The sequence below is a fragment of the Fonsecaea multimorphosa genome, assembly GCF_000836435.1.
Source record: "Fonsecaea multimorphosa CBS 102226 unplaced genomic scaffold supercont1.31, whole genome shotgun sequence".
Lineage (NCBI taxonomy): Eukaryota > Fungi > Ascomycota > Eurotiomycetes > Chaetothyriales > Herpotrichiellaceae > Fonsecaea > Fonsecaea multimorphosa.
Genome location: NW_015971665.1, coordinates 296,191 through 319,726, shown reverse-complemented (window position 1 = coordinate 319,726; position 23,536 = coordinate 296,191). Strand labels below are relative to the sequence as shown.

General features: G+C 52.4%; 10 protein-coding genes across 10 annotated transcripts; 3 read left to right on the top strand and 7 right to left on the bottom strand.

Moving 5' to 3' along the window:
- Window positions 1-593: 593 nt before the first annotated feature.
- Window positions 594-1,972, top strand: Z520_10645 (uncharacterized protein; the record flags this gene model as incomplete). The annotated part of the gene is made up of 4 exons (XM_016781137.1): window positions 594-651; window positions 782-1,524; window positions 1,584-1,878; window positions 1,944-1,972. 4 exons carry the CDS (start codon window positions 594-596, stop codon window positions 1,970-1,972), a joined length of 1,125 nt encoding a protein of 374 aa, XP_016627862.1.
- A 530-nt stretch (window positions 1,973-2,502) lies between these two features.
- On the bottom strand, window positions 2,503-4,887 carry Z520_10644 (uncharacterized protein; the record flags this gene model as incomplete). Its single annotated transcript, XM_016781136.1, has 1 exon — window positions 2,503-4,887. The coding sequence occupies one exon, from the start codon at window positions 4,885-4,887 to the stop codon at window positions 2,503-2,505; it is 2,385 nt and encodes a 794-aa protein (XP_016627861.1).
- Window positions 4,888-5,196: 309 nt separating this feature from the next.
- Window positions 5,197-6,105, bottom strand: Z520_10643 (uncharacterized protein; the record flags this gene model as incomplete). The annotated part of the gene is made up of 1 exon (XM_016781135.1): window positions 5,197-6,105. The coding sequence occupies one exon, from the start codon at window positions 6,103-6,105 to the stop codon at window positions 5,197-5,199; it is 909 nt and encodes a 302-aa protein (XP_016627860.1).
- A 1,502-nt stretch (window positions 6,106-7,607) lies between these two features.
- On the bottom strand, window positions 7,608-9,524 carry Z520_10642 (uncharacterized protein; the record flags this gene model as incomplete). The annotated part of the gene is made up of 1 exon (XM_016781134.1): window positions 7,608-9,524. One exon carries the CDS (start codon window positions 9,522-9,524, stop codon window positions 7,608-7,610), a length of 1,917 nt encoding a protein of 638 aa, XP_016627859.1.
- A 756-nt stretch (window positions 9,525-10,280) lies between these two features.
- On the bottom strand, window positions 10,281-11,801 carry Z520_10641 (uncharacterized protein; the record flags this gene model as incomplete). The annotated part of the gene is made up of 2 exons (XM_016781133.1): window positions 10,281-11,653; window positions 11,783-11,801. The coding sequence occupies 2 exons, from the start codon at window positions 11,799-11,801 to the stop codon at window positions 10,281-10,283; spliced, it is 1,392 nt and encodes a 463-aa protein (XP_016627858.1).
- Window positions 11,802-12,631: 830 nt separating this feature from the next.
- Z520_10640 (uncharacterized protein) lies at window positions 12,632-13,477 on the top strand (the record flags this gene model as incomplete). The annotated part of the gene is made up of 1 exon (XM_016781132.1): window positions 12,632-13,477. One exon carries the CDS (start codon window positions 12,632-12,634, stop codon window positions 13,475-13,477), a length of 846 nt encoding a protein of 281 aa, XP_016627857.1.
- A 790-nt stretch (window positions 13,478-14,267) lies between these two features.
- On the bottom strand, window positions 14,268-15,215 carry Z520_10639 (uncharacterized protein; the record flags this gene model as incomplete). The annotated part of the gene is made up of 1 exon (XM_016781131.1): window positions 14,268-15,215. The coding sequence occupies one exon, from the start codon at window positions 15,213-15,215 to the stop codon at window positions 14,268-14,270; it is 948 nt and encodes a 315-aa protein (XP_016627856.1).
- A 590-nt stretch (window positions 15,216-15,805) lies between these two features.
- Window positions 15,806-16,822, bottom strand: Z520_10638 (uncharacterized protein; the record flags this gene model as incomplete). Its single annotated transcript, XM_016781130.1, has 1 exon — window positions 15,806-16,822. One exon carries the CDS (start codon window positions 16,820-16,822, stop codon window positions 15,806-15,808), a length of 1,017 nt encoding a protein of 338 aa, XP_016627855.1.
- Window positions 16,823-17,266: 444 nt separating this feature from the next.
- Window positions 17,267-18,706, top strand: Z520_10637 (uncharacterized protein; the record flags this gene model as incomplete). The annotated part of the gene is made up of 2 exons (XM_016781129.1): window positions 17,267-17,540; window positions 17,592-18,706. 2 exons carry the CDS (start codon window positions 17,267-17,269, stop codon window positions 18,704-18,706), a joined length of 1,389 nt encoding a protein of 462 aa, XP_016627854.1.
- An 890-nt stretch (window positions 18,707-19,596) lies between these two features.
- Window positions 19,597-20,668, bottom strand: Z520_10636 (uncharacterized protein; the record flags this gene model as incomplete). Its single annotated transcript, XM_016781128.1, has 2 exons — window positions 19,597-20,580; window positions 20,633-20,668. The coding sequence occupies 2 exons, from the start codon at window positions 20,666-20,668 to the stop codon at window positions 19,597-19,599; spliced, it is 1,020 nt and encodes a 339-aa protein (XP_016627853.1).
- Between the last annotated feature and the right edge of the window lie 2,868 nt (window positions 20,669-23,536).

Genomic DNA, 23,536 nt, shown 5'->3' with positions numbered 1-23,536 from the left:
ACGGAAGCTTGGAGCTCTCAAGGGGGCGCAACTCTCCTGGAGGCTTTCTAGAGGCCTTTATAGAGGACATTTTGACGGGCTTGGTGAGGCTGAGCAGGAGCTGAATGAAGCCGGAGACACTCCGCCTTTCATGTGCCAGAGAGCGCTCCGTCTCATGTATTACATGGTAGTCATACTCGATCCGGAGTAAAAAGCGAGGAGAGAGATCCTACAACAGGGCGGGCCGTCGTAAGCCTGACGAGCTGGGGAAAAGGGAAAGGGATTGGAATCCCGGATGGTCTGAGTAAATTTACTCGGTACTAGCCCAGTTTCTACGAGTAAAGGGGCCAAGGGGCCCTGGGGCCTTGGGGGGTCAGTCACGGTTTGTCAGTGGCAGTGGGTGGCAGTGGTAGCCCGTTGGGTGCCCGTCACCCCGTCAGTCCGTCAGTCCGTCACCCCGTGACCAAACCACACACCGAGACACCCAGACACCCAGACGCCCAAACACCTCAATCTCTTTCAAAGCAGACCACTTCACCTGCGCGCCGTACCGATCACGCTGCTTCAGTCGAGTGTTCATTTCCAGTCTCGTCGACGCTCTCTTGGTCTGCATCATGGGGCGCACCATTGACCAGGATGTGCATGCGGCATTCGTCGAGTTCAAGGCCAAAGGTACGTACCTAGTATTGTCACCTCCAGTATTGACTGTACTATACATCTTGTACGCGTATCACGATACAACATACCCGTACTGTGACCAACAGACGAGAGGAGCAGCTGACTGATTCACGTCTCCACACAGAGGACGACAAGTGCATGTCTGTTCAATGCATCTATTGCCAACAGATCCGTGCAAAGAACACCTCGCGCCAGAAGCAACACCTTCTCGAGTGCCCTGGCCTGCAGAACCATCCAAATGCCCCTCGCCCACAATCTTCTCCTGGCGATGCCATCGGCGCTCCCAATGGATTCGGCACTCCATCCATCTCTCACAGTTCGACTACCCCCATGAACAATGGCCTCGCTGCCAATAGCACTCCGATACAAGCAATGTCAAATGGTACCGCACTCCCACCGCCGGCCGCCGCTACCACCCCAATACAACGCCAAACTCCCAAGCCCCAAAAGACCCCCAAGACCACTCCTGGGTCCAGTCTGCCCGCGCCGCCTCTCGATGATGTTCACGCTGCCTTTGTCGAGTTCAGAGCCAAAGAGGAGGACAAATGCCTGTCTGTGCAATGCATCTATTGCAACCAGATTAGAGCTAAGAACACGTCGAGACAGCGCCAGCACCTCCTCGAGTGCACAACATACCAAAATGTCATGAAGGAATCAATACCCGCAAACAACCTTCTTCATAGATTTGATGAAGGTGATGTTGCCCGCTCCCTTCAGTTACCGCCCCCGACCCTTGAACTTGACTTTCGCATGAGCATCAAGGTCAATCCCAAGATTGGTGTTGGATCAGGTTTGTTTGGTCATCGCGACTGGGTCAGCATCGTCGGGGGACAATGGGCTGGACGATGGGGCAAAGGTATTGTCATTGTAAGTCCCACCATACCAGTGCTCGAGTAAATATTCACCAACTTACCCCTCACCTTCAGCCTGGCGGACAAGACAATCAGCTGGTGGTCAAGGACCTTTCAACCCGAAGCGACGCCAGCTATCTGCTCCAAACCAACGATGACCCTCCAGCTTACATCACCGCAAAATCCAGAGGCTGGCGCACAGGTACTAAAGAGCTCCTCGAACGGCTCAACGACCCTGCAGTGGCAGACACCATCCCTGCCAGCCAATACAAGTTCCGCATCACTGTCGAGCTCGAGACTGGCGATGAGAGGTACGCATTTCTAAATACCTGTCTTTGGGTGGGAAGTGGAAGTCGGAGAGTTGGCGAAAGTAAGTCGTCCTTGCTCGGCCGATCGGCCTTCAGAAGGCAAATATCGTGCTAACAGTCTGTACAGTCATTTATGACGCGTATCGGGTCGGCTAGAGTCCTGACCCTGAAGACCTCAGTCCAACGGACGCTTCAATGCTATTTTTCGAGGAATTGCTTTGGGCCTATGAGCGGAAAGTAGGGATTGCCATGGATGAGTTTAAACTCATGCCCTGTTATACGACAAATTGACGTGGTTCTTCTGTAAGGGGGCCAAGCGACAGTGTTCTAATCATGTATTGCTAGGGTGTCGCTCATCGGCGACACGACGGGGGAACAGGCGCAGAACAGTCATGGCACAGGACAGAACAGTGCGTACCTCGCACATTAGTTACGTCCAGCTCTCTCCGGCGCTGAGGGGTTTTATGAGTGAGCAACAACAGGTCTATTAGCGAGCAGGACGTTCTTATGCGAGGCCTTGAACTATCGCACGAGCAGGGCGGCCGAAACAAACGGCTGCTATTGATATATGAAGCACAGGTTTCAATGAAGCAATAAGGTTATACCCTCGTTCCCAATGAAGGTTGTTTGTAAAAAAGTACATCATGATTACATTTTTGTGTCTAGCCAACCAGCGTCTACCGCATCTACTGCCACGACGCCCGCAACTGAGGTCTTCCGTTCAATTTGTCCTTTCTTCTGGCCCCAGCGTGACGATTGACCTTGCGGTCGGGTCGGCTCTTTTCGTCGTCGTGCTCCATATCCATATCCTCATTCCCCTTATAATGATTGCTTTTGTTGTTGTTGTCCGCGCCCGCCGACCCTCCTTCATTCTCAGAGAAAAAGGAGAAATCCATGTTCCTGCCACCCAAATACCGCCAAAGACGCCAGACTTCTTCGATGACGGCCTTGGCTGGGCCGGGTACGGGAAGGATTAGGAGAAGATGGCCTGGGCGTCTTGTATCGCGTTCGCCACCTGACATCTGATGGTCGGGATGTTGGAAGATCGAGTCTCGTCTTATTAGACTGTTGAGGTCTTCCAGGTCGGAGGTTTCAGGCGCCGAGGCATTGGTGAATAGAGCATGGAGGGAGAAGACCGGGAATCGATATGTATCCAAGACGGAGATCATGGGAGGTACCAGCGGGTTGTTTGACGGTAATGGGGGGAGGGACGATGATGAAGAGTCTGAGGAGGTGGGAGTCTCAACGTCATCCTCTCCGATGCGGAGGAAGATGCTTCCTGGGAGCCACTCTGAATGGCCAAGGGGGTGATACTCTGCTTCTTGGATCGGGAGAAAGGGATGGGGTGGCGGAGGGACGGGAAGGTCAGCGTCTGAGGCGGCGGAAGAGCTACCGCGTGAGGACGGACCCTGTTTTGGTTCGCTTGAAACCGCTCGAATCTTTGGGCTAGTAGAAGCGGTATTAGATGATGCCGCCCTCGTCAATCGCCGCAGTTCATCACCCAAGAACACCCCATTCTGAGGGAATGGCAGTGGAATGGCCCCGGACGGCCTCGTGGGCAAGGGCTGAGACTTGGCGGCAGACTCCGAGTCAGCCAGCAACTTCAATGCAGCACAAATGCGTTTCCGCATGATCCCTGCAATCCGCACAGATATATCTGCCTGCCATTGTAACTTGTTCATGTTGAACCTTGCTTTCGCTTGCTCGGCTGGAGGTGAATCGGGGTCCGTTGTGACTGCATCTTGGCCGCCGACTGTGGAGTCAAATCGATTCTTGTTTTGTAGGTAATGCTGTGCATTTGAGTGGGACATACGGGCGTCGAAGTGGATCAGACTGCCCACCTTGCCCGCTATCGTCTCGAATGTGGCCGGTGCCGGAAATTTGGTTGCTTTCTTGGAAGGTTGGACTATTTTGTTGGTCACCAGACGAAGGAAAGTAATATTGGACAACAGGCGGCTCTGTACAGGGGTATATCTTCGAGTTGTTGCGAGATGGTTGGTGGTCTTCTGAGCTGCTTCCCTTGAACTGCTTGCAGGGCCTTGTGCGTCGCCGATGTCTTCCATCGTGCCATCCTTGCCGGCGGATCCAGTGTCACCTTTCACCTCCATGCCATTGTCGGGAATTCGTGACTGATCCTCCAATGCCGTCAGTTCTGCTACTAATTTTGCTTCCAAGGCATCCACGTCCGCAAGCTCTGCTGGCATCAGGTATATCTTGCCGTCTTTTTGGTTCTTGACGTATCCAAAGTCCAGCAAAAGGTCGGATGGCAGTCTTGCGCCACTACCTTGACACTGACGGATGGGGCTTGCGAGGATTTCAGCGAAGGGGTTATTCTTCAATCCTTTTATGCGTCGATAGGATGGGTGCTCTTTTCTTTCCTCCCGCCTCCTCGCCGCGTTAGCGACCTGTGCGATGATGGGCGACTTTAGAGTCGGAGGTGGCTCTTGTCCAGCAAGGTGTGAACTGCCGCCTTTTCCATCCCTGCGGTGGACATTCTTGCTTTCTTCCTGAAGCTCTGTGAGCGAGCCTCTAACAGGTTGGTGTCCCTCGAGACTTGTCGCACCTAGAGACTCTCCTTGCGTGGAATGATACTTGCGCAGTGGCAGATCAATCGAAGGACGCTCGGACGTGCTGTCTTGCGTATTTGTGTCTCCGAATGAGTCAAGATTCAATGACCTGTGTAGTCCAAAGCGAAAGGATTCTCCATTCTCGTTTCCCAACTGAATCTTCTTGCTTGCTTTCTTCAGATCCGATAGTAAATCCTTGATGGCTTGACGGCCGGGCTCGCTGTAAGGACTGAAAGGATCGCCTTTGCGGGTATCTTTCTTGGTCGATGCCGCAGCAGGCGGGATTGCCGGTGTTGATCCATCGTTTGTGGTTGGACTATCACCATTCCTAGCTGCTGCGGGTTTAGAAATACTAGCTTTCCGTACATAAGGTCGTTGATATTCTCGTCGGATGAGGGCTGACCGACTGGGGCGAGGCTCGTCGAAGGATTGACACAAAGTTCGAATTACATTGAGACGCCATGTCGCATATGAGACGTGCCGGTACGGGCATGACAGGCTCATCCCTTCGGCATTATGTTGGAGGAGATGCGAAAGGCGTTGAATTGAGTTGGAGAACAGCGCAGTTAGAGGCTCGGCTTGGCGAGGTGCAAGGCTGCGAGGCTGCATAATTCGCAGCCTCGCTTAGTCAAATACCCCTGAATATCCATCTTCGTGCAGTGCATGGGACAAGAATTGGAATAATATTGCGTACAGGCTAGCACGTACTATCGCAAGGACTGGCACATCAAAATAAAAACCACTACTTGCCCAATATGCAGAGGTCAAGTCTTATTACAAAGCTGAGCGGTGCCCAAGTCCGCGCCTTCAACCCTACGCAGTGGCATCGCCAAAGACAAATCTCACAACCTCGTCAAAGACTCCTTGGGGGTTGTCCTCATGCATCAGGTGCCCTGCACCCTCAATCAACGCGAATCTCTTCTTGGTCGCGCCGCTGACTCTGTGAAGCTCGTGGGCATTATACCTCTGATGAGCCCCGCTTTCCTTACCCGCCAACACCAGCATTGGCACTTTGGTGTTCTGCGCGTCCTCTGCCACGTATTTGGGCATGGAATTATAGCGGAAAAAGTGGCACAACCACTTGGCATTGTCCTCGACCTGTCGCAGACGGTCCGGGTTCGCTTGAATGCGAGGCCAGAATTTGGGGCCCATGACTCCGCTGCAGAAGACCGACGTGGCCTGGTCGTATTCTCCCTTCTTGCAGTGCGCGATCGTCGGCCCGACCGTGTTGGCACTGAAAGACATGACGGGCCAAAATGTGAGTGGATGCCAGATGAGGAAAGATAGCAGATGAGTCAATGGCGGAGGGAAAGTTGGGAGATAGAGTCCAGCGAGGGGAGGTTCTTCAACCATCAGGTTTCGGAAAAGGTGAGGTTTTCTGCGTGCAATGTACAGCGTGATGACCGCGCCAGACGAGTTGGCTAGGACATGGACTGGGCCAATATTCAAAGTCTCGATAAGGGCAGCCAGATCGAAGGCGTCTTGCTCCCAGGGTGCGTCTTGACCGTCCTTGATGGGTTCATTGGGCCAGGCATAGCGTCGACTATAGTTGAAGACGTGGAACTGGGTGGCGAGTTTGGGTTCGAGATCAATCCAGGCGCGTTGATCAGAGACATGACCATGGACCAAGACCAGAGGTTCGCCTTCCCCGCTTTCGCGATATGAAAGTGAGACGCCGTTGACCTCGACGACTTTTGACGCAACGGTTGTTGATGCAGACATTGTTTACGAGTCTACTTTTCTAAACAGATATGCTGGTGCTCGTCATCCTTTTTGAAGTCCCATGAGGGATCGTTCCGTCGCCGCGTCAGCGACTGCTACGAAAAGAACGCTTATGAACGATCTAGTGGCACATAGAACACGAGAAGATGGGGCTGATACTCGACCCGATGTGCCTGAAGAGACACCGAAACATTGATAGTCCACATCGGTGGGAATATTCCACGTCTCCTATTTTTGGGATTTACCAGGGACGAGTGGCGGCGAGTGTGCTGAAGCTGCCACGAGATACGTAAGATGATAAATTCCATGCGAGCCATAAAGAGTAATTCTGCGTCCCCCTGTGGGGTGCTTTACAATGTAAGTATGGATCGTCGAGATGAAGCCCCTCCGCTACTAGTTGTACTAGCGGCCGTGGTGGCTGGGGAAGATTAAGTTGATACATGCTCAAGCGGCCGCAGGTCTCGCCCCAAATGCTGGGTACTAGCACTCGGTGCGAGGGAAATGTCCAATGTCCCACATGCTGCAGCAGGAAGATAGAACTATTCCTTCGGCCAAAGGAATCAAGCCAGTCAGTCGAGAGTTGCAATAGAAGTGGTAAGCACCCATTCTGGAGGATCCAATCAAGCTCGTGACACAACAATCACCTGGGATTCCTTCCGCCCTTGAACGAGGTGAGTACTAATAGTTTGAATCACAAGCGGGAATATACCGGCTGCTTCGTATTGACACTCCGTACGAAGGACAATGGGTAGCCGTAGCCTTGTGGCCAGAGGATCTGCGAGATATGATGGGTTGAAGCGTCTCCATTGCTGGACGGTCATTCGCCGGACTTTGCCAGGGTCAAAGAGACTCGGGGGCTTGGTGGGTTGCATGCTCCTCGTATGTATTTCCCTGTAGCAATACCTGATATGAAACGAAACTCTCTTCTTCTCATCCTGGGGTAGTCGGTGTTCTCGGGGCCATCCGTGTCTGTACGAGTTCATACGCAGTAGTAAGGACCCGTGCGGGATCACGTCAGATTTCAACTTTCCATGCTTTCAAAAGCCATTTTGTATTGGCTTGCCGCCCAAGTTCGACACATCCGATTGGCAGCACTCGGGCTTTGAATCCCCAGCGCTGTTGCCAGGCTTGAACTCAGCTAGAACTCGGATTGAGTGCAGTGAGTTGGCTTGTTGAGACACAGCGGTGCCGACGTCAATGCCAGGACGGACTCTATTACGAGCCGTGGTTGCCATCACATTGACTTCGGATCCTGAACGCTGTGCCTTTTGGAAATTGGTAATCGGCGCTGGTCAGACAAATGTGTTGGCAGTTCCTGCTTGAGGTTATAAATGTAAGGCCGAGAGATGTATATGCAAAGATGGAAATGACATGGTTTGTTAATATATACTGAAGAAACAACTGCATAAATTTGGCACAGAAAGATTCTCGCCGTGCGGGAAAGAAAAAAAAGTTTCCTCTGGCGGCCCCCTCCCCCAATTCATCTTCAGCCTCGTCAGCTCTCATACACTCGCACTCCCGCTGTCGCTCCCACTGTCATCAGAGCTGTCACTCGAGCTGTTAGAGGCACCGACGTTCTTATACTTGCATTTGGGGGCGCCGCACCTGCACGCTATGCGCAGTTGCTCAAAGTAATTTTTGCCGTAGCTGATCGTGATCTCCTCCCCAAAGGCGATTTTGCGCACCGCCTTGATGATGATGCGGGTGCGTTGTCCGACATTCATCACATAGAACCGCGTGTTGGGCGCGCACGAGTGGTTGATATACCGCGTCCACCCGCCCCGGTGCGCGGCGTCGACGACGTACTGCGGCCTGTAACCTGCCTGGGCCTTCGCCGTGGTGTAGTCGTCCGCCCGCGCGACGTCCAGCACCATGTGGTATGTCATGAGCCCGTACCGGGGGTTGGCCAGTGTGCCTACGCTGTTGTTAGCGTCCGGCTGAGCCGCGTAGATCTCGCCCGTGTACTCGCCCAGGTAGGTGCCCTTGCGGATTGGTTGGAGCGCGCGGACTCCTCGACCCTTTTCAGCGGTGGTATACAGTTCGACAAGGATGTCGCCATGGTTGTCCTGCGGGGGTTTGTTGTGCCACTTGCAGAGATCGGCGAACGTGCATTGGCATGCTGGCTCTGCCTGGGGAGACTGCTGCTGCTGCTGCGCGTTCTGTGTCTCAGCTCCACATACTCCACAAGGATTCTTTGGGAAGCCGCAGAAGGTTGGGTCTTCGTAGACGCTCCCGTCTGGATAAGTGACCTGATGCACCTCCGCCGGCCAGTCGTAGTTAGGGAGGACGATGACTTGATCAATGTTGAATTGTTGGAGCACTTGTTTCGACTTCAACGGAAGGATCGCCGCCGCGTCGACTTCAAGGTTATTTCCTTCAGCCGGGATGCCTGCAACCGCAACCTCCCCGTGCACAAATCCGGCATTAACGAGGTCCTGTGTGATGGTGCATTTGACTGATGGCCAGACAGCTGGCTCCCCATCTTCAACGGGCAGAGCCCAGTGATGATGGACTTTGTGCTTGTCCTCGGCGCCGATAGGGTGGGTTTCGCTGAGGTCATCGTCGCCGATTCCAAAACTAACACCGTCCTTGTCACGGGCGTCTTGACAATGCTTATATACAATTATAAGAAGATCTTCAAAGTGGCCATTGAAGAAAAAAAGGGCATCTGTCCAATCGAACTTGTGCGTTCTGGCGAAGAGCTCGAGGCTTGACGCGCACTCTTTGATTCTGGAGTAGATGAGGCTCCATTCGGGTTCGCCTAATGCTCTGCTCTCTGCGTCGCTGCGAAGAATCGCCTCGCGAAAGCTTTTCGAATGTGCACAAATGGTCAGGAAGAGAAGGTTCGGATTGTCACAAAACTCTGTCAATCTCTGAGCATAGCTGATACCAACGTCGTCTTTTGCGAGCTTTGCAACCCTCTTCTCCTTGGGACTGTCGCTTTCAAACTTATCCAGCCTTGCCCTCAAATGGTGACGAGCACTTCCCGTAGCGAGATCAAAGAAGCGTACGGTTCGGGCTCGTCGAAGCAGGTCCTGTGTCCAATAGCGGTCCCATTGTCCAATCGTCCTGACCGTAGCAGCATGGTGGATTTCGGCGTACAATTTGATCATGAATCCCTCAACTGTAGAACCAGATTCAGAGAGTCGGCGCTTCTTGTTGGGTCTCCCTGTATTACCACCCGGAGAGTTGCCATGGATGTGCGCTTGAATTCTTTTGGATCTCCGAGGGCCTCCATCAGCATTGCCCTGTCCAGAGCTAGAGCCATTAATAGTATTAGTTGGAGGAACGTTGCCCACAGCGGCCGCTTGACTTTGAGAACGGGCTTGTTTTTGAGCAAGGGAATCTGAATAGTCGCGCCCCTTCGCAGTTGGCTTCCGCGCCCTGTTGCTTCTCCTTGGTTGTTGGGTAGGGCTCATTGTGTATCACGGCCAGCGACAAATTTATAAGAACGAGAAGAAATTGAATGCTTTGATGGGAGGAGGGAAAAAGCAGGGGCAAGCGCAAGGAAGAAATGCAATGGCATAAGAGAGTCATTTTGCAGTCAAAGCAATTCTGAAGCAACAGGAATAGCAACCAGGAACAGTGCAATAAAGCACCTTTTGTTGTATATGTTTCCATAAATGGACACAAAAAGGACAAGCATCGGCAAAGACAATAACATAGGATGGTTCAGTAGTCCATCCAGTGTCGAGAGGTCCGGCACAAAGAAGCCCATTCACATTAGTCATTGTTTCGTTGCCCAAGTCTCTCGAAAGCCCCTTGCTATTAGCAACAAGAAGCGCCTAGCAAAGACAATGAGAAGACACCAGTTCTTGTTGTGGGAAATTCGCAAAAAAATGATGGAGAAGGAAGGAGGTTAAGATGTGTTGCAAGAGCAAACCGTCTGCCGGGTTGTATACCTCAGGAAGGTGTCCTTTCCGGATTTGGGTGGCAATCAAGGATGCATTGTCAGGAATCCTTTGTGAAGGCGATGTGGTGTTTCTTGTGCAAAGAAGCACTTCATTGTTCAGCACGGTCACTTGATTCCCCTGCAGGCTGTCCTGTTGCGAGCCAGGTAGAATGCCGGTTCTTGTACAGGACTTGTCGCAGCTTCGTATGTCGGATATATCGTAAGATCCCTGCATCATACATCATATTGATAGGGTTGCTCATAACGTCCAGTGGGTATCGTCTCATACGGTCTCAATATACCTTCTTACCTCCCAATCCGTGACAGCCTCGTCCCATAATCGTAGCTCGTGTTCTCTGGTACCACCATAATGCTCCACAAACTCGTCACCGAATACCTCGCGGGCCACACTGCCTTTCGCCATAAATCGTGCAGTGCTGTCTCTGAGGTTTTTGGGTAATCGTTCTCCCTTGTCATTGAGACTGCCGACCTCTTCGCCTTTACCGAGCGGTGGGAGTTTGATTTCTAGCTTCTTCTCTACGCCTCTCCAGCCGAGTGCGACGATGGTGGCCAGCACCAAAGATGGATTGGCGTCTGCCCCGCAGACTCGCACTTCGAACCTTGTAGATTTTGCTGATGCTGTCGGAGGAGCAATCAAACGAATCGACGCAGCACGATGTTCAAGACCCCAGGAAACCGTCACTGGAGCCCAGAAGTTCTCGACCAACCGCTTGTACGAGTTGACTGTGGGTGCAATGATTGGCATGACATCCGCAAGGCCGTCCAGTAGACCTGCCAGAAATTGTCGACCAAGGTCTGACACATACTCGAGGTCCTTATATGGAGGGCTGGGGTCCTTCTCGCCTCTGTAGAAGAGATTCTTTCCAGACTCGTCCACGATGGAGCAATGCATATGTCCACTGTTACCAGGCAAACCTTCCTTTGGTTTTGCCATGAATGTGGGCGTGATACCATACTTGCTTCCCATGGCTTTGACCACGTATTTGAATAAGCTTGCCCGGTCTGCCATTTCGGTGATTTCTCCAAACTCCAGGGCTGCTTCGAAAACTCCCGGTCCTGATTCGGTGTGCCAGCCTTCCACATTACATCTGAATTGTTCACAGGTATTGAAAATGCTGTAGAACCAATCCTGATTGTGTATAGGGTCTGTTAGAGAGTAGCCGAACATGCCTTGTGTCAGGTGCGGGAGGGCGTGGACAGGATTATTCTGCAGGAAAGGAGCCGTCGTGGAAGAAGAATGATGGCTCGTCTGAATTGACTCGTCTCGGGGAGCGCGGTATGTGAAGAACTCGTACTCTGCACCAGCCATGGCTCCATAGCCAGCCTTGTGCAGCTTCGCAACCGCCGTCCGCAGCAGACTTCGGGGGCAGGCGCAGATGGGTTTGTTGGTATCTGGGTCGTAAAAGCTGACGAGGAAGAAAGGCACGTTGTCCTCCCAAGGTATACGCCGGTAACTGGACAGGTCCACTTTGGCCACCAGATCCTTGTATCCATTCTCTTTATTGCTGATCTCGAGTTCGCGGAAGTAGGTCATATCGTGCATATCCCAGCCGAAGACGACGCTGCAGAAGCCGAACCCATCTTTCGCGACGGAGAGAAACTTCTTCTTGGAGACCAACTTGCCTCGGAGGATCCCTGTGGAGTTTAGCAGGCATCATGCGATGAGGTGAAAGGGGCGCGTGCCGTCGACATCAATGCCTGCGAGCTTGATCTTTGTATCTGAGGCCAGCGCAGTTTCCAACTCGTCCAGAGTCGGGATTCCACCGTCTTTCTTGCTGGCCATGGCGAGAAGTCAAGGGGGACAAAGAACAGGAAGAGACGGAGGTGAGTGGAATAGGGACAAAGGATCTGGGACAAAGCGTCCAGCAGCTGGACTTTGTACGAGCGTCTCACAGAAAGCGGGGAGATGATTGGTGTTGTAGGTGCTTGTAGCTAGAGGTGGAGGCGGAGGTGGCGCAGGCTATGCTGATAAGCTCCCCTTGTCCTGCCTACACTTCCGCACTCTCACCACTAGCTGCTCGGTGTTGAGATACCGAAGCGCACAGAGACAAAAACAAGGCACACGACTATCGACATCCGATCAGGCTATAACACGCAGGGGGCAGTGTACTTCCCGCAGACGCAAAGTCTCTCTTCCTGCAACGAGGCACCTATCACCTTCACCTCCTAAGATATTGAGTGTGGAGGGAGCTACCGGACCACGCCTCCCGTTACTCCTGAGAGTAATAGCTCATGTCCTCTGATCGACAAGTTTGCTCATGAGCTCTCGGCAAGTGAAGCTTAAAAATCCCCCATTGGGCATCTCATCGCATGCCTGGCGGGTTGCTTCGGAGAAGGGAGAGAGAGCAGCCCACATTTCCCACCCACACCACCACCACCAAGCAACGAGCAGCACCAACAAATGCGTATTTGATTAGATAAGGAGATCCACGAATGTGCGAATGGCGTCTCTGATATTTTGATTCTCTCTCTTTGCCCTCAATTTGGCACATTGACAAACCAGGTTCGATTGATTCACTCTGCGCCTCACTTGTGGCCCGCTCTCTTCGTTGTTGACCGCACCGGCGCCCCTCCAGCAAGCTGAAAAAAGAAAGAGGCGGACTACTGCGAAGCATGACTACTGAATCCAAGCCTGGCCGCCTCGCGGGCAAAAATGCAATCATCACTGGTGCCGCCGGCGGAATAGGGCTGGAAACCACAATTCTCTTCGCCAGAGAAGGTGCCTCGGTCCTGATGGCCGACATCTCTGAGCCAGCCCTTGAAAAGGCCATCGCCAAAGTCAAAGAACTCGTCCCTAACCCGCCTCGTTTGGAGACGGTCAAATGCGACGTCTCCAAAGAATCGGACGTCCAGGCCGCGGTCGAATCCCAAGATCGACACGGCGGTGTCGACATCATGTTCAACAACGCCGGGATTATGCATGCCCAGGATGACGACGCCATCAACACGCCCGAGAAGATCTGGGACCTGACTCACGCGATCAACGTGAAGGGGGTATGGTACGGAAGCAAGCACGCCGTGCTATCCATGCGAAGGCACCAGAAGAAGAAAGGTTCCGTCATCAACGTCGCGAGTTTCGTCGCCCTGATGGGCGCCGCGACGCCGCAACTTGCATACACTGCATCCAAGGGCGCCGTCCTCGCCATGACGCGCGAACTCGCAATCGTCCACGCCCGGGAGAATATCAGATTCAACTCGCTGTGTCCCGGTCCGTTGAACACGCCACTGTTACAGGATTGGCTGGGCGATGACTTGCAAAAGAGATATAGGCGAGAGGTGCACTTCCCCATGGGTCGATTTGGGGAGGCGATCGAGCAGGCCCAGGCCGTCCTGTTCTTGGCGAGCGATGAGAGCAGCTTCGTCAACGCGACAGAATTTGTGGTCGATGGCGGCTTGAGTAAGGCGTATGTAACGGGAGAGGGGCCACCGGCTGCGGCGCCGGTAAACAATGTGCATTGATTAATGGGGGCGTGGAAGATGTTGAACACAATGCTGCAAGCGATCAACGTCCACGAAAGGCAGGTCGTATCAGTGATAGAGCGAGCGGCGGCGGATTCAATGGCTTGTTGCATTATTGTAGAGTGCAGGGATAGACAGTGCAACTTGGTAGAGGCATTCTTAGGGCTGCCAACGTCCAGCTTGAAAGCAAGTATCCTTCTTGCCGTGCCTAGCTACTGATCGTTTCATTGCCCCCTTCGTCCGACACCATCGAAGAGCCGCTGTATATCCCTTTGTCCTACCCTACTTCAGGAGCAGCAGGTCACCTCGCTGGTAAGGAAGCACTTTTGAAGTACATCCAAGAAAAGAAAATATGTGAAGATTTCTCGGGTATTGTACATACTGCTTACTTATAATACAGCTGCCTCGAAAACATCATTCGCTAGGAAAGGAGCCTCTTGGTAGCGCGTGCCAACCGGGCGATAAGAGCTGTAAGCAGACAGCTCGTGCTCGGAATAACCGGGACTTCATTGCGGATTGACATCTCTTGTCCAAGATTCATCGCTCGAAGGCTGTTTGGTTTTCCGAGCCGCGCACTTTCTGCTGGAAGTACTGAGCCAAATAGCATTTGAACCTGCTTGGACATTACAGTATCCGCTTCGAGCCCGTCCACCGATTTTCTGAACGTCGAATGGATATCCAGAAACGGGAGGTGAAATTCTCTGCAGGTTAGACCTGGGAGTCTCCTTCAGCATGGGTGGAAAGCAGATCCAGAGCCTTGTTTTGGGGATAGATCTGACGTGATAAACGATCAAAGCCTTGTGGTGCCCATCTGGATAAGATCCTCTGCTGCATTGGAGAAAAGCCCCTGTGTGTCCAGCTTCATCTTGCCGCGACTCCCTTCAAAGTTGACCATCATAAAACCTTCAAGGGTCATCAACCTCCTCGTTGATGCAAACGGGTAATAGATTGCTTTGCTGATTGCTCGCACAATGCTTGGAACAAGTCCCCCGGAAGTTTGGTTTGTTGAAGACGGCGCTTCTGCATTTGCCATTATGAAATCAGGTTCTGCCAGTTGTTGCACGAACTTGTTGTCCATCTGAAAGCGATAAGGTTCAATGAGGAATTGCTTCGGCCTCAGAAACGGTAGAGGCCGGCGTACCTGCACCGCCATCTTCACGACCCCATCTACCGGCACGAGATCGATTGCTTTGATGATCCTTAATGACCGCATCATAATAAGCCAGCCGACGGCCGAGAAGACAAAGATTCCCAATCGATGTGCAACTGGCACGAACCATGGGAGGTCGGGGTCTCCTTCCCAAGCCCAGAGATTACCGTATGCGAGAATACCAGCAACGCCAATAGCGCTGCTTCCTATGACAAACGCTGCAGCATAGATCCCAAAATGAGACGGGGGTCTGTATATGGCTGTTGTCCCTGCATCGTATAGCTTTTGCGCGTACCATTGCTTTTTCGCTAGGTGCGGAGGCAGCTCTCTGATAAATTGCGACACTGGCCCTTCGAGTGTTGGTATGCTAGGTTGTTGACCTTTACCTGGTTGCGGCGAGGGTCCTTTCGGAGTAGGAATGTTTAGTTTTGATATGGGGCTCTGAGAAGAAGTCCCAACCCTACTAGTAACCTGCTTGGAGCTCGTGGTGGTAGCCGACGAGGAGGAACTCGCGAATCGGTGGGGGACGCATGATCGGAGGGTTCGAAGTCGAAGCAGAGGTCGGGCTGCAGAGGAGAGTACAGCCATAGTTTTCACAGAGGTACGAGGTATTTCACCTTGACCGGGTGAGGAAGCAGCTGTTCGAACGAATGGAAGAACACATGAAAACCCATAAAGGACTCCTAACCACCACCATCAACCACTCACACTGAAGAACACTGCGACACTGTAGAGAACGAGTTGCATTGATCTGCGGTGGACTGAGTGACTGCTCGAGACAAAACTTTCAGTTGTGTCGGTGCAAGGCTGCGCCATCGTCAGCTTGGGGAAGGTTGACCGGGTTCTATCAATATTGAACACTGCACTTTGGGCCCTCAAAGGCCTATCGCTTGAGCTGCGTGCATGTCTCTTTCCATCCTCGCACGTTCCATATAAGACGATTGAAGAAGAACTTTGATGCTCATTTCAAGCTTCTTTATCATACATTGTCACTGTGTCGCGGCTAATCTCGTCGCTCATGCCATACATCAAACTTAACCAGCCTGAAGATAGCAGGGACACTCAGCTCGCCTATCTTGGGCGTCATCGTATCACGATTGCCGACATCGATACTTGCAGTTGGCTGCTATGATCCATCTTTGTCGACCGGACGTCAGACAGCACAAACAATTTCAGCTTTAGAGGTGGAGGCCACCACTTTCTCCATCTTGCGTTGCCGTAACCCCGGCCCCTTGTTGGATTGCCTCAAGTAGCTGGGGAGATACATTGTGCCTGTTGCTCTCCTCTACTACTCCGAGTAACTTGACGAAGAAATCTTGACGTAGCACCTCCATCAGAATATCTTCCTTGTCAATCATGTGTGAAGCAGCATATCGAAGGATGCCCCCGTAGGGCTCACTGCCACCATTGTCTCTCAAGAACTGAGCCTCGATATGAGCCAAGGAAGAAGTCGTTACCGCATTCCAGTCGTAGGGTGCCACTCTCGCGATGAAGTCGAACAAGCGTGCTTGGGAAATCGTGACGAGCTGCATCCCCTTCTTGGTTTTGACGTCTCGTTTCGATTTGGTTAGTGAAGTCCATTCGAACAGGATCATGTACACGTCAGGATCGTGGAATACCCTGCGCCAAAGCAGGCCTTGTCCTTGTGCTTCAGAAAAGCTACGACCCGCAGATAGCACCGTTGTACTATTTTCGCTGTCGACGGCAAGCAACGCTTCAATCACCTCTAGCGAACGTTCTGCGACCTCGGCGCTTTCCGACGACAGCCAGATTGTGAACTGACATTGAACAAGACTTGAACTGGTCGCAACGAAAGAGGCGCCGCTGGGTGAGTCCGCAGCTTTCCGCAGGTATGCTAGGCAAAGTAACTGTATCGCAACTGAAGGCGAAGTCAGGCCTTCTTGGAGCTTCTCCGCGGATATGGTTGATCTGAGCTCGTCAAATGGCAATAGGGAGATGACCCGCTCCAGTAGTCGAGTAAGCGGTCGAGGGTCTTGTTGGAGCGTCTGCAGTAGCTCTTCACCCGTACCCAGCACCCGCCATAACAGGTCTTTTGGTGAGGTAGGAGTGAGGTTTCTTTCTGCACGTTTCAGGAGTTCCTCATCCAGTGGCAAGGCTGGTTGTGCTTCGACTGCTGCGAGATGCGCAAAGACTTCAGGAAAGAGTCTGTCCGAGTCCTCGACCAAGGCGTCCATGGTGATCAGGTTTCAAGCGAGTAATCATCAGAGGAAGAAGCAGAAGGCATAGTACCTAGGTAGACCAGGTAACAGTATCTAGTCGTGGAGAATCTGGAATTTAAAGACCAGAGTTACGAATCTTTTGGCAGCCTTGCCTCCCCTCGTTCGGGCGTTCGCATTGTAAAAGGCCCCGCCAACCAACCAGCCCGCCAGGCGCTATTAACACTACTAGGCTCGTAGGTTCTAGTAGCATGGCGTGCATCACTGCATGATGGCCAAATATCGCCAAGGCTGCCCGCATCGCCCTCTGCAGAGGTGATCCGTCTGCGTCTCCGTCTCCGTCTCCGATTATTGAAACGAGGCTCCCACTCCGCATCTTTCAGTCTCGAACAGATTCACTTCGATACCCGAGTCCCTAGAAGCTCATCTCTCACCTCGCGGTCGACCTTCGCGAATCACAATATGGCCGACCCTTCGAAGAATCCCCTCCTCTCCTCGAGGCCCTCAGAAAGTGACCTCACCGTGTCTCTCCACCCTCTTGTTCTCCTCACTATATCGGACCAAGTCACAAGACATTCCGTACGAAAACAGCCAGGTCCCGTAGCAGGTGCGCTTCTTGGACAGCAAAGAGGCAGAGAAATCACAGTGGAACATGCCTTTCCTGCAGCATTAGTGAGAAGTCCAGAAGGCCAGTGGCGATTCAACTTTGAGTGGATGGAAACGAGGATCCAGCAATGTGGGTTACGGTCAAGCTATTCCTGGGACCAGATCGCCTAACATCCAGCAGATATTGCAGTCCATAAATCACCCGCGCTTGGATTCGTTGGCTGGTTCACCCTTTGCCCTCCTGAAGGTCCCTTGCCCGAACTTGTCCCTCTCCAGGAACAAGCCATCAATTTCTACAATGACAACGCCATTCTCCTAGCCTTACACCCCGAAGCAATCCAGTCAGGGGAAAATGTTGGAGGAAAGCTGCCCATCACGATTTACGAGAGCGTTGACGACCGAGAACAGCACAAGGATGAGGCGTCAATGCAAACTGATGGGGTAGAAGGGTCAATGCAGATTGACGCAGAAGAGACATCCGTCACCAAGTTTCGCCAACTACCATACACGATTGAGACAGACGAGACAGAAATGATTGCAATAGACTATGTCGCCAAAGGAGCAGGTGGTGCCGCGGCTATCGACCATGCACCACCCCAGGAGCCAGCTTCAACATCCTTCGAAGTACCCCAGACAGAAAATAAAGGCAAAAAGCGAGCAGACCTAAGGTCAGAGACTCCTGACAGACAAGAAATAAGTGGCGCAGAGGGGCAAGTGAAGGCTCTCACACCGGAAGAAGAAGACCAGATCGCAGGTATAACGACCAGGCTCAACGGCGTAAAGATGCTCCAGTCACGTCTTGAACTCTTGAGAACCTTTATCCAGTCCCTTCCGCCCTCATATATCTCTGCCCCAGACTCTGACACGGGGACCGTTCCCCTGACGCCGACAGCCCCGGAATCATCCCATCTCCCTCACCTCCGCAACATTCAAGCATTGCTCACACGCCTTTCCCTCCTCACCCCTCCCACAGAATCCACCCAAGACCACCCCTTGGCGTCTGCTTCCCTTGCACAGGCCAACGATGTTTCCCTCGTCAGCCTTCTCGCTCTCCTAGGCCAAGACATCCAGGCCCTTTCGGAGCTTGGTCGAAAAGCTGTCACAGTGGAAGCGAATAAGAACAACTCAAAAGGCAAGCACCAACAGCAAGGAGGTCCGAAAGGTGGCGGTGGCGGTGGAGGGGTAGGGGGAATGGGCCCCGGCGGACCAACTGGCTTTGCGAGCATGGACGACGGTGATCCTCGATTTGCCGGCATTGGCGGAGTCAACAGTGCAGGAGCGTCGGCCATGGTTTAAACTACCAACAAAGCTGTCGGTTTTTTTCAGAAGTAATGATGAAGTACAAAGGGAGGATCATTTAATGACTCGAGAGCAGGCATGGGTTGTCAAGTCAGGCAGAGGATTGTTCAGCCTGATCGTACTACGGTAATAGGCGATGATGAACGAGTAGAAGCGTCTTTTCACGCAAAAGTGCATAGCGACGGCGTTGCAAGAAAATCCGAGGCATGGGGCAAGATTTACATACAGCTTCAATGATTCGACGACAGGGAAGGCAACGATTAAAGGCGCGAATAAATCTGGTGGATGCAATGTAGAAATGCGTATCTCAGTGATTGTGCCTTGGGTTCCTGGCCCAGCAATGCGACATGCGTACATTAGCAGTCAGCACATATCAGGATTATTTCGTTCCATCTGTCAGCGACAATATCGCTCTTTCCTTGCTTATGAGTTTTCTGGTTCCCGAAGAGCACTGATCCCACATTCTTTTTTGTAGGAAAATATCCTCCGCACGCTTGTCGTGCCGCTTTTGCCATATGCCCATCCCAGACAATACCCATTCGATATCTTCCCTCGTGGCTGCATATCAAGCTAACCGCCCATAGTAAGGACATGAGAAAATCTTTCTTGTGGACTGAATAACACGTACAAGTCCCCTAAAGCTTTGTTGCACATGAATGAAAGGTCGTCAGGTGTTGCTGTGACAACACGTCGTGTATGATGGAAAAAATAAATACATTTATTGAATGATGTCGTCCTCCTCGGGAAAGGAGGATTAGTTCGAGGCTTCTCGGCGTCAATGTCCCGAACGCCTACGCTGCTGGTGTCATAAAGAATGGTGGGAGGTGCTGTGCCCAAATGCAAGCCGAGAAACAACCGTGTAAACATGCCCGAGTCAGCGGGCATGGTCAAGTAACCAGGACATCCGCCAGACGTTGTCTCCTGTGGAACAGAGGTATCCTGAATTTCTTCCTTGGAGGTTCCTGAGCTGCATTCTCAGCTACTGGTGTTGTCGAAGAATGGGGATATGGAGTTCTCGGCGTAGTCGCGGAGGGCAGCGGAGGCGTCGATCCAGTCGAGAAACTTCTGCCTTCTGTCGTCATGCTTTTCTTTTTGCGAATGGTCTTCATCAATCTGCTGATATGCGGCTGCTTCTGTTCCTCGGGTGTAGGCATCTCAGGTGGAGGTGGAGGGAGGCTTTTGTTCAAGTCCGGGACCGAAAATCTGATGGGGCGAGGCTGTTCCATTGATTTGGTATTGCCACTTTGGGGTCGTGATGATCCGTCTGTCACGATTCGCAGAGTCCTTTTGATGGCTTCAGCTTCAGCTGAGGGCTTATTTGCTTCGATCGATCTGTGGACGCCGCCAGAAGAGGTCGCCCGGCTCTTAGTCGTCACAGTGGTTGATTCATTTCGGAGACTGCTGCCAGGCTTCTTGGTGCTGTTGACGGATTTCCGGGCGGCGTCTGAGAAACGTCGTGCTGTCTCGCCAGGAGTTATGCCAGCGCTCGTCAAGGGCGTTGAATAGTCGGTGGCATCGATGGTGCCGCGGTGAGAACCTTCTGAGGGTGTCGCAGAGTCATCTCGTACGTCGAGAAATTGGTGCGTGACGCTGGCTGTGGTATCCATGTTGGGGGCTGGTTCGGGTTTCCGCTCACGTTTAGTATCGGGCTGCTGCTGCACTGCTTTGCCTTCTTGAATCTGAGCAGCAATGTATTTGAGAGGATCATCCGACATGTCGTCGGAGTGTGGTACGTTGGCCAATACCAAGGCGCATATGCGCTTCAACTCCCCCTCCTCTTGTGCGGTAAGTGCCTGTCGGTCGATGAGAGGCGAGTCGGGAATGAAATGTGGATCATCATCGTCGCCCCGATACTTTTTCGGTATCAAAGCCTGGAGAGAGGTCAGCAAAGATCGACTCACTGAACCGCCCAGGGTAGCCTACCGAAGCATCTGTCTGGAGTCCAAGCTTTTTGTTCATTGCGTCTTGGAGGTCGAAGTTCTGACTAGAATTGGAAGACTGGAAATGCAGAGTAGGAGAATGTCGGAGCAGCCTCTGGGTAGAATCGGTAATCTGATCGTCTGTCGGCGGACAAGGCTGAGGATGTTTTTGCTTTCCTCTCACAGCATATCGCCCCGGCCGGAAATGTAATTTCGAATTTTGTTGTCTGCCACGGAAGCATGCGTCAAGATTTAAAAAAGCGAGAAGAGTACCCGGAGCTTGTGAAACATGAGGGAGGTGACTTGATGTACAGCTCTTGTACAGGACAATGAGGAAACAAAAGAAGGGTCAGCCAGACATGAGCAGGGAAAGATAAGGATGTCTTGCGAACAATGGTATTATTATTACTCGTACGCAGGCCATGTGCATCGCGACCTGTGAGTGATGGATGGCAGTCAGCGTGAGGTTTCAGCTCTGGGCTGACCTGATGAAGGCGATAGCTGCGAGTGGGCCACGTTCGCATAGGTTCATGGAGGGTGGTGGCAGCACCCAGCGCACTCAGCAAAGGGGTCTGAGGCCAGCCATCCTGTCATCCACGCGGATGGCTGTTTGACCAGTGAGATATGAGGTTAGCAACCAGCCTATCTGATCCCAAACCTGGCAGGTAGGACTGTCAAAGACGATTTAGCGAAGATGGAACTCCGGGTGATGAAAAGAAGCGTGCAAGTCGAAGGTGTCGATGGGACAAGTGATTGGCGGCGCAAATTGAAGAGAGATTGAAACGAGGAGAAAGAGGAAAGAAGCCAGACGAGACCAGCCAAGGTACCGAGCCCAAGATGAAGCCGGTGCCACCCAAGGGGGCCGCCAACGGCGCGAACTTGCCCATGAATAGGCCTTAGCGAGCCTAGCCAGTGCAAGTTCAGGTTTGGCTCAGGAACCAACAGTCCGGCCGGTGGAGGCTGGTGGACTGGCAAATCGGAGGGAGCAGTTGGGAGCATGTCCAGGACTCCAGGTGGGTGTCTGGGGCCTCTGGCAGGGTTCCCCTGCAGAGCCTGCACCCAGCATTTCCACAGCTGGGTTCTTGCTTTGAGGCGCTAGGCCTCTATGAGCACCTAAACGTTTCCCAATCATGGCTAGGCGATCTGTATTACCAAAGCACTGAGCAGTACCTGACTCGGCAGCTGGGGGCCGCCCACGAATACCGAGTACTCGTACATGTACTCGTGGATGGCCCCTAAACTCACCTGGATAGGCGGGCACCGATGGGAACTGCCATGTTCGGAGTATGCTACTACAAGTAACTCGGTGCCCTGACTTGCCTGAGTACCTGCTACGTGTAATCGAATGCAAAGCTGACCACCTTCAACACCTGTTTTTCTCTTCCGCACCACGTCATACAATGCAATCGCTGGGTTTTCTACCACTTCCCTTCGGAATAGCTCCCAACACTTCATCTTCCGACCTAGTGGTATTGGCTGTGGCATAGTACCATGTCGATCAAGGACATGATCCATTGCTTCATATCCTGATTACTTCACCGGGTTGACCCCTGCAGCAAGGTTCGATGCCGCCCACAAATCGCAAATGCATGTCACTGGGAAAATCTCCGAAGCTTGCTAAATTTACCGAACACCCCAGATCACTACCATCGAAACTCAATAACCAGGACTGCCTAGTTCATTAATTTACTTGACATGCCACCTGGAGGGAGTGGTTACCTTTGGCTATGGGCAAAGCATCGGCATTGATATGCTCGGACCAGGAACTTTGGCAACTCGTCAGCTGTCGTCTTTGTCAGACATCAGAAGTCCAGGATCCAGCCACGCTAATGATGAGCATAAGATTCGCCTCAACTGGGGCCTTGGAAGGACTCGGGACTTTTCGTGACATTCGCGGTGCGACCGGCACACGCCTCAAATTCTCGCAAGGGACCGACTCGATCGATGACAACATCAAAGTTCCTCAGAAGGTCCTGGCGGGAGATCGATGAATGCACAGGGCCGTTGTTGAGCGACGGGTTGACTGCACACAGGACCACTGCACAACCGCTTGCCACAACATGTTGCTTCTCTTGCCATCATTGTGCAGTTACTTGTATTTCAGGCCAGCGAAAAATCTGACATTCTCCCAGTGTACCAGGTCTTAGTGAACCTGAAGTCGTCCCGTTGTTCCTGGATGAGCCCAGGCCTATTACACAGCAACAAAACCGCTTCTTGCTGCCAGAGGCAAGTAGATGAGTTTTTAAGGTAAGGTTAGAAAAGAGACGAGTACTATTCTTCAAATGTCTCGGACTCTTGCCTTTCAAATACAGTCTGCTTCCATACCTCAAAACTCCATAATTCTGTGACCATTATGATCTGGCTGATCGGAAGCCATCAATTCTAATAGCAGATCCAAATCGAAGCACATCTCCGGTCGGACTAACTTCATGAAGACTTCTCGACGAGATCCGCTTTCAGATTACCACCAGAGGGTGAAATACTAACCTGCGCTTCCGCAACTGCGTATGGGCACCTCTTCTGGGGACGCCAGATGGTCTTGCCAACAGGATTCTCTCCGCTTTCAAGAGCACCACAGTGGTTGTAACCCATCGAGCAAGCTGTTGTCATCGTCTCCTCCATTGCCGGTCAAGACAACACGGACAGATACCGGTCATTTATCGAGTTTTTGCGTCCCAAAGTAACAACTCACCGGCTGTATGTACAACACAATGGGCGTTATTTGGCATACCAGGTCTTCAATCCAGAAGGTGTACCCTCTGAGAAAGAGTAAGAGTACACTCCTTTTTTGGTCAAAAAGGTTGTCCCTGAGGCCGTGGGCTCGTGAGACCAAGCATGCAATGGAAGCAAGACAGTGAACATCAGGAACCTCATTGTGCACTGAACTGAGCGCATCGGAGAGGGTTGT